General features: G+C 43.4%; 1 protein-coding gene across 1 annotated transcript in view; it reads left to right on the top strand.

The window, feature by feature from the left end:
* Positions 1 to 800: 800 nt before the first annotated feature.
* The window catches only part of PNN (pinin, desmosome associated protein), a 9,738-nt gene continuing 1,364 nt past the window's right edge, over positions 801 to 9,174 (top strand). The window contains 9 exon segments of the mRNA XM_015426361.1: positions 801 to 991; positions 1,683 to 1,754; positions 4,671 to 4,739; positions 5,666 to 5,738; positions 5,828 to 5,922; positions 6,533 to 6,608; positions 7,531 to 7,686; positions 7,958 to 8,096; positions 9,026 to 9,172. Coding sequence (XP_015281847.1) covers positions 879 to 991; positions 1,683 to 1,754; positions 4,671 to 4,739; positions 5,666 to 5,738; positions 5,828 to 5,922; positions 6,533 to 6,608; positions 7,531 to 7,686; positions 7,958 to 8,096; positions 9,026 to 9,172 — 940 coding nt within the window. The 5' untranslated portion in view covers positions 801 to 878.

The raw sequence follows: 9,174 nt of genomic DNA on the forward strand, positions 1-9,174 counted from the left end.
ACTATTGTACATTGCCTTTTAATGCCACAGGTTGCTTTCCTTCTACCCAAATAAATAAATGTGGCATGTCTACAAATGTGATATAAAAGGTGAGAACAGACTTGCTACTACGCATAAGCCTGTAGCACAAACAAAACTGTATTCTACCATCAGTCTTTCCTGATCTAAAGCCCACTTCTTCAGAGGCCCAGAGTCAACGGGGTTTTTTTCCAAGCGAAAGTCAAACGCAACCTCGAAGGTCTAGAGCACAACAGAGGCTGCTGGTAGCCGCGCCGATGCAAAACCAAATCCAAAAACAAACGCCCCTTCCAATTAATACCTAGAGTAACACAATGCTCCGACTCGCTCGCGGCCTCCCACCTACATTCGTTTCTTACACATTAAAGCAGTTCATGACCCAAAGAGCGCGCGAAAACGAATAGGACTGGCTATAGAGTGAGTACGGCAGACCCACCTCCCAAATCCACCTCCGATATCTGATTGGTTAACTCGAATGCCTCATTTATCACTTGGTTGGCTGTTTAGACATCAGTCCGTCCTGGCATTTGGTAATTGGTCAGATAAGCAAAGCCGGCGAGCGTCGAGTGGCTGAAAGCTTTTCCACTATGAAACATAGGACTGAATGGTTGGCTGAGATAGAAGCAGACGATTGGATTAACTTGGTGCCTCTTACAGTCACAAGGCGGTCTCTCGCTACGATTTCCAGCAGCTATTGGATAAGAGCGTTGTCTCTCCGAACTGCGAGTGACGATTGGCGAATTTCTTGGACGAGACACGTTACGTGTGGGCGGGCCGACTCCCCCACCCCTTCCTCCCACGATTCCTCCGGCCTTGCTTTCTGCTGGGTAGGACGTGCTGTGGTGGTTGCGGCGGTAGGGATGGCGGTAGCTGTGCGTGCTCTGCAGGAGCAGCTTGAGAAGGCCAAAGAGAGCCTCAAGCACGTCGATGAGAACATCCGCAAGCTCACGGGGAGGGACCCCAACGATGTGCGGTGAGGTTGATGGGAGGATAAGGCCGGGGCGGGCACGCTAGAGCCGAGTGGAAGCAGTTAGGCTCATTAACCAATGAAGGGGTTCTTTTGCATCTCATTCCTTCGTAAGTGCGCAACCTTACTTGGCTTTTGTTGCAACCCGCAAGTTAAAGGAGTGTGTGTGTGCATCTGTTTTCAGGCGTGGTGATCTCTGGTTTGCGCTGTTTTTTGGCCACAGAGAGGACTAGAAGAAGCTCCGGGGGAATGGGGTGAAATGGGAGGGGTATTGGGAGAGTTAGGTCCAGGGTGAGAGGAAAGTAGTTGTAGGAGAGGGAGTGGGTGTAGCCAGCGTGATGTTACTGGTTAGCGTGTCATCTTAAGATCTTGAAGACCCAGGTTCAAGTTCTCAGTCTGCTATGAAAGCTCGCTGGGCTGAATTACCTCACAGGGTTGTTGTGAAGGTAAAATGGAGGCGGGGAGGACACTTGGACGGTGGGTGGGATAAACTTGTGCTCCTTAAATAACGTATTTTGAGCTGCTGGTGATGGAGAGAATCCTGTATGAGGAAAACATACTGCTTAATTTCTTCATGCTGCCTATTTGACTTGGAAAGTGCAGCCGCTCCAAATATGAAGTCCTCTGAAATGTTTTTTGGATGTGCATTGATGTTTGGTTTTTGTTTTCTAATGACTATGGCTTTTCTGATTTCCAGGCCAGCTCAAGGTAGATTGTTGACCCTCACAGGCCCTGGTGGAGGTAGGGGGCGTGGAAGTATATTGCTGAGGTAAGAACCTGCATTCAAGTGTTTGATATTGATTGTGTATGGAACTCTGGGCAGTTCTTGTGCTGTATCACTCAATGCTTTCAGTTTATTTGAGTTACTAATGCCACATGGACAATATGTATTTAAGGGACACAATTTCAGGAGACTTAAATGTTCTAGTACTTTGATATCCATGATTCTGTGTTTCCCAATGCAGTCCTGTGCAGCGTTACTTCAGTTTAGGTTGAATTAACTTTGTATTGCCTTGTATTGTTGCTTTTGCTGCTCCCCACCACTGCTGCCATGAGGTTGTGTACAAAGCTTTAGAATCTGTGCCACTAGATCCTATGCTTCTTTACTTGGAAGTAAGCAGCAATCATAAGACTGTCAGGCTGAAGGTTGTTTGCAGTGGTACAGTTTAATAACGATGTGGGATAAATTATGGGGCATTTGGAGCAGAACCCTGGTTGATTTGCATAGGGGTGTGTGTAAGCCTCTGCTTGCACAGCAACAGCCAGTTCAGAGATCTGTGATTTAAAGATCGATTTGAGTAAATGTAACACTTTAAAAGTGTCTTCTGGAAAGAAGACTAAACAATAAGTAAGCTGACAAGTTAGTGACTAGGGATGGGCATGAACCTTCCCGTTTACTGAACTGGTTTGTTTCGTGAGGTTCGTGATGGGGTAGAACGGCCCCCCAGTGGCTAGATGACAAACTCGCAGCAAGTCTCCAGCTGACTCTTCTCTTCTACCAAAAGGAGATTGCCCCCCTTTTCCCTTCCAACCCTGTGATCCTCAACTTCTGGGCCTCCTGGGGTCCCCCTTTTTGTTCTGGCCTCATCTGCTGGCCTCCCTTTGACTGCCCCACAGGCCGGTTCTCCAAAGTTTGCTTGTTTTATTTAACCTATATCCGTCCCTTCCCTGCAGGCAAGCTCAGGGTTGCAACATAAATATAAATAATGAAAACTTCTTAAAACCATAACAATAAGAATCCTGAGTAAAAGACAGATGGTAGGCCAGCAATAATTGATTGTGCATCTTGTGCTGAAGATCAGGTGGATGGAAATATGATAAACAGCCCCATTACAATTGATGGTGATGACTGCCAACTGCATCATAAGGCAATTTGAGTGCAGTTTGGGCAAGAGGGGCCTAAATGAATGGACGCCCGCTAGTTAGCCAAAAGCCTGGTGGAACAGCTATTTTACAGTTTCTGTGGAACTGTAATAAATCCTGCAGAGCCCTGATCTCAATTGGAAGCATGTTCCACCAGACTGGGGCCAGGACAAAGAAGGCCCTGGCCCTAGTCGGGGCCAAGCAGGTGTCTTTTGGGCCAGGGACTGCCAGTCAATGTTGCTCTGCCAAGCATAAAGCTTTCTGGGGCACATATGGGGATAGACAGTCCTGCTGATATGTTGGTCCCTGGTCGCATAGGGCATTAAAGATTAACCCCAGCACTTTGAACCGGATCCAGTACTCATTGGTAGCCAGTGCAATTGACGCAACACAATCCGAATGCATGCCCGCACAGATATTCCAGCCATTTCTGCAAATAAGAGATTGCCTTCCCCTTTCTCCCCCAAGCCTTGAATCGCTGACTCTTCTCTTTCCTGTGCTGGCAAGCTCCCCTCCTCCGCCTCTCCCTCATCTCCTTCCACCCCCAACCTGGGCTCATTCACACTTTCCTCCACGCCACTGGGACTCACGAGGGTCACTTTTGTTTGGTGTTTGGAGGGTCACTATTGGTGTTTCCAGCACTGCAGAAGTCCAAACCCCACCCCCCCTTTGCTTTGTCAGTTAATTGATCGGTGCCAGCATGTCTGCCATGTGAACCGCCAGCACAAATAGCACGAACCTCTGTAAGAACCATGGAGGTTCATGTGAGGTTTGCTGCAGGCACAGTCACACAACCCTTAATTCAGATGAAGTTCATGCCCATCCCTATTAGTGACCATACAACTTAACTCTTTTTAATACAATTTGTCCTTTATATAGTGTATTTATTATGCTAGTTGACATAGTAGTCCTTATTTAATGTTGTGTTCAAAAATAAAATGATGTGGTACACAGTATCTTTCATGTTTATGTTTCATGTTCCACAGTATATTTCCTGTTTATGAAATTGCTGTGAAAATTGGCTTAGATGTGAAGGCAGACTAGAAAAATGTAAAGACACTAGTTGCTAACAAGGCAGGTAGATGTTATAAATCTGCTTTCCAGATAACTAAGAACATAAGAGACGCCAATGTTGGATCAGGCCAAAGGCCCATCCAGTCCAACACTCTCTATCACACAGTGGCCAGAAATACCAGTGCCATCAGGAGGTCCACCAGTGGGGCCAAGACATTAGAAACCCTCCCACTGTTGACACACACACCCCCAGCACCAAGAAGACAGAGCATCACTTGCCCCAGAGCCCCTATCTATACCTTGTGGCTGAAAATCCAACCAACCCATTTGTATGGCTGCTACTCTCCCAGTGGTTTAATCAAAAGTTGTTCATGTTCTCTTCCCATTCTCTTGTCTTGAGGTTATTTGCTGATGCTGCACACAGCACAAAACTGGCAGTAGAAATACTGCTGAGCATGCAGCTACCAGAGCATGGGACTGAAGAAGGACATGTGTTTCTTCCAGTTGATAAGAGACTGCTGACTTCAGTCTGGAAGACAGGCACATCTCTTCGTTGTTGCCTGGAATGTCGCTGTGTCATAGAAGCTACACATGCAGTTCTTTGTACACAGGCAAATACCTGCCATGGTTGCCTGGAATGAAAGCTTCTCCCATTAGATAAGGCAAACTGAGTGTCTGTTATACAGCTAGTTGCCTGTGAGGCATGGTATCAATTTCTGTACAAGGTTATATGGGATCTTAGTTGTTGAAAGCCTTCACTGTTATTACACTGATTTCATCAACACTTTGATCTCCTTCTTGGTTTCAGGCGTGGATTCTCGGATAGCGGAGGAGGACCCCCAGCCAAACAGAGGGATTTGGAAGGGGCGACCAGTAGGTGAGTAAGAAAGAGTGGACTTGAAACTTGCTTGCATGCTTTTTAACCTACTTTTCTCTGCTTGTTGTGGACTTGGAGAAGCTTACAGTCCCCTCCAAAAAAGCCTCAACAGGAAACCATCATATGCTATATACATTTCAAACCAAGTTACCAAACAACTGCACTACCTGCTATTGACAGACTAATCCATTGCTTGAGGCCACAGCTGCACTGTTCGTTGAAACAATCCCTCCCCATGTACCTCATGGAGAAATATCCTTGAATATATTACTGTAGTCCTTTAACATCTTCCACAGATGCCTGAAGATCAATTATTGTAATGACAGTTTTCCTTTTATCATAATAAGGCAATAAATTCAGAAGCAACTGTTTCCTAGATCCTGGGGCTGCATTACACTTTGCCAAATGTCTGTGCAGAGATTAATAACACAAGTTATTTCCATGTATAGCTAATGGAGAAGTTGAGAATTAGTATTTATTTTCTGAATCCTGGAATCCAGACTTCCTGTGTCCCTCCATTTCTCCTGCAGCCCTCTGTGCTTCCTGAAAAGCGGAAATTTAGTTGGGAAATTTATACTTAACACAGGAAGCTGTACTCATTAGAGGAAACAGTGCAAGTTGAAGCATCTGGTCACCCACATAGAGCATGTTAAATTCCAGTAAGGAACTTGTTAATGAGTTAGGATCAAAAGAGATTTTGAAGGACTAGATCTCTTGATTTTTTTAGTTTAGCAGCTATGTTATTCTGTTGTAGCAAAACACAATACAAGTCCAGTGTTAAAAACTAACAGTGTTTATTCTATCATGAAAGCTCATTCTGGAATTAAGTTGCCACTGAACCTGTAGTTTTGGTCTTATTAACATTATTTTTAAATCCCGTTTAAGTTATTGCTGTGGTTTTAATACTTGACACGTTTTTAATTTAGGCTGGCTGGGGAGCGTCGGACAAGGAGAGAATCACGCCATGAAAGCGACGCAGAGGATGATGATGTTAAAAAAGTAAAGTATACCTGAATTTTCATGTGGGGGAAAGGAGGGGGAAATGAGTAAAAATGTTAATTTAACCTAGTTTTATCCTGTTCTTGCAGCCAGCGTTGCAGTCTTCTGTTGTTGCTACCTCCAAAGAGCGAACACGCCGAGACCTCATTCAAGATCAAAACATGGATGAAAAAGGGAAACAAAGGTATCTAGATTTGAATTTAATGTGACATGAGGTTTTTGAAACTTCAAGATATAGTGAAGTCTTGGAATGGTGTGAGTGGGTACTGAAGGCATGGTAACTCTTCGCCTAGTTTCTGCATTGCATAGATTACACGTGTGAAATGCTTCATGATAGCCTAGTCTGTTTTAAGAAATGAATGAAGTGTATTTCATACAAAAGTTAATAACATGCAAGTTCCAACAGCTTTTGGAATTTACAGTGTTCGTGTGAGTCAGAACAAGGACTAGCAAAAGGTATTAACACTCAGGGTTTTATAGCTGTGGCTTGAAGTCTGCCACTTGTATTCCATGGAATTAAGCATCTCTGTTCTCTGTGTCCATGGAACTTAATTGTACTATGCCTTCTTGTAAATTTTTCCATGAGATGTTTCGAATACTGTCCCCCATTTTATCTTTATCTCTTATTGTTTCTCTGTTTTTAAATCTGCTTTTTCTATTGTATGTTCTATTACCTTGTTTTAAATTGCCTGTATTCTTAGCTGCTTTGGAAGGCTTTGAAAATCTTGTTGTGATACTGTCTCTTAAGTGCCTGGAGTAATCATACTTTTCTCCTCTCTTCTGTATTCTGTCAGGAATCGGCGTATATTTGGCCTGTTGATGGGTACTCTTCAGAAGTTCAAACAAGAATCTACAGTTGCTACTGAGAGGGTACTAATTTTCTGTCCCTAGAAATTTTAACTAGAAGAAAATTGAATATTTCCATATAGCAAAATTAATATCCCACATGGAAAGAGTCTTGCTCCCGGTGACTCAGTAGTTTTCTGTTGTATTGTCTTTTCAAGAATATCATTTTCAAGTAGAAAGACAAATGGGAAGAGAGTTTAAATATATAACTCATTATTATTATTTTAAATGCAACTTAGGACTTGATGAGCCATGAGTTTGTAGTCTCACTTGCACACAGACCTCTCCAGGTGACTTTGCACTGGTTACACTCTTTCAGCCTAGCCTACCTCAGAGGGTTGTGAGGGGAAAAATAGAGTAGATCTGTGTATGATACTCTGAGCTGCTTAAAGTTGCTTTGAAAACTATTTATTTGATTTATATACCGCCCTCCCCGCGAGCGGGCTGAGGGTGGCTTACATCAGTACTGTTAAACAATCGTTTAATCATTTTTAAAACTGGAAAAACACTATAACACTTGATATTTCTCCCTCTGTAAAACTTTCTTGCTGGGACTTTACCTTTGTAGAACAAGAAGCAAGAAAGCCAGTCCTGCCTGCCTACTAGAAACAGTGGGGTAGAGCCTTCTCCTATTTACTGTTCCACTGAGTAAAGTCTGAAGGTTTTTCCACCAATGGAAAACCCACTTTGGTTGAAGAAGAACCTTTGGGTTTGGAGGATCGTTGGATCCATCCCAGCATGTAACTGCTAAGCAAGGCAATGTGGATCTCTAAACTAAATATATTTAGGATTGCAGTTTTAGATGTGAAGTAGAGATTTTAATCTTAATCCAGGATCACAGGGTCAAAATTAAACTTCAGAAACTAAGACTGAGTCTTTATTCTGTGATAATTTTATCTAAATTTGATGTTGCTGAGTAAATATAAAACTATTTTCTCTTCTGCAGCAAAAAAGGCGACAAGAAATTGAACAGAAACTTGAAGTGCAAGCAGAAGAAGAGAGAAAGCAAGTTGAAAATGAGAGGCGAGAACTTTTTGAAGAAAGACGTGCTAAACAAACAGAGCTGCGGCTTTTAGAACAAAAAGTTGAACTTGCTCAGTTGGTGAGTTTGAATTCAGCATATGAATTTATAAAGCTGTCTTCTACCAAGTTAAACCTCTGATCCAACTAGCTCTGTGTTGCTTATGCTAGCTAGCTGCAGTTTTCAGGGGTCCCAGGCTTAGGGAAGGTTCTACCACCTGGGATGCTTTCTTTAACTGTGCTGGGATCAAATGTACTGCATCCAAAGCTCAGAGCCACAGCCTCTTTCCAAGCTTGCTGTGTATTGTCAGTGAAACTGAAGTAACTAATATCCCTCCCCCCTTTTTTTCCAGCAAGAGGATTGGAATGAACATAATGCCAAAATAATTAAATACATAAGAACAAGGACAAAGCCTCACCTGTTCTTCATCCCTGGCAAAATGTGTGCTGCCACACAGAAGCAGTTTGATGACTCTCAGAAAAAGTTAAACGGTATGTGTGTATTTTTCTGCTGGCTTTTAAATTCAGAATTTCTCTAGTAAAAGTCAGTGCTGTCGGCCCGGTAGCTGTGTGTTGAGTTATGTGGGGGTGGACTTATCTGCATCAATACCTTGTGGTTTGAAACATTTCTTCCAACAACTAAAGGCCAAAGTATACAGTACATTTCTCCCCAGATCATGTGGAGAAACGTGTTCTGAAGTTCCATGCTTGTCAGGTATGTGAGTCCCAGTTCAGGTCAGGATAATGGCATTGGGGGGATGGGGCTGAGACTTTTCCATTGTACTGTTTTTCCAACATGAAATGGCACAGGTAGATGGGGCACTATTTGTCCTTTTGTGGAAACATAATATGTAGCTCATCAGCATGCTTGCAGACCCCAGTGGGGCCATTTCAGGTGTGAAAATTATCACAGCAGAGAGATGTAAGCCTCATCTCCCTGTATGCTACAGTCTGGATCCAAATCCAGGGACTCTCACACCTGGGAAGCACAGAGCTCCCAGAAATCCTCTGTGGTCCAACCCAGGGATATCTCCAGGGAAAGCATAATATGTAGTTAGGCCGTATAACCTGTAACTAATGCACCTTTGCAGCAGTAGGTTCCTGTGACAAGTATCTGTGGGAAGGGGAACAGATGTGTTCTTTGCATATAATAATGGTTGTGTAGCATCATACATGGAAAGGATGATTGATGAAGGATGTGAAGTGTCCCCTAGTATTACAAAGATGAGGTTTCATTCATTCTGGGTGTCCCTTTCTAACATATTTTCCTGTTCCTCTTGGTAAACTGTTTTGCATAAAAGCATTCAAATGTCAGCAGCACTTGTTTCTCCACAAACAAGAGCCTGTTTCACAAAACAGATCTGAGTAAGCTAGACTGACTCTCCATGTTAAGCTTACTATGTGTCTTCTTTTCCCCCCAGCACTGTTTGAAAGTAGGCGCATTGAATTTGCAGAGCAAATTAACAAAATGGAAGCCAGGCCCAGGCGACAATCTGTGAAGGAAAAAGAACATCAGGAGGTGCAGAAGGAAGAAAAGAAGGAAGACCAGAACAAGGAGCAGGAAGAGGGT

This window comes from Gekko japonicus, unplaced genomic scaffold (genome assembly GCF_001447785.1).
Source record: "Gekko japonicus isolate JY-2015 unplaced genomic scaffold, Gekko_japonicus_V1.1 scaffold719, whole genome shotgun sequence".
Classification (NCBI taxonomy): domain Eukaryota; kingdom Metazoa; phylum Chordata; class Lepidosauria; order Squamata; family Gekkonidae; genus Gekko; species Gekko japonicus.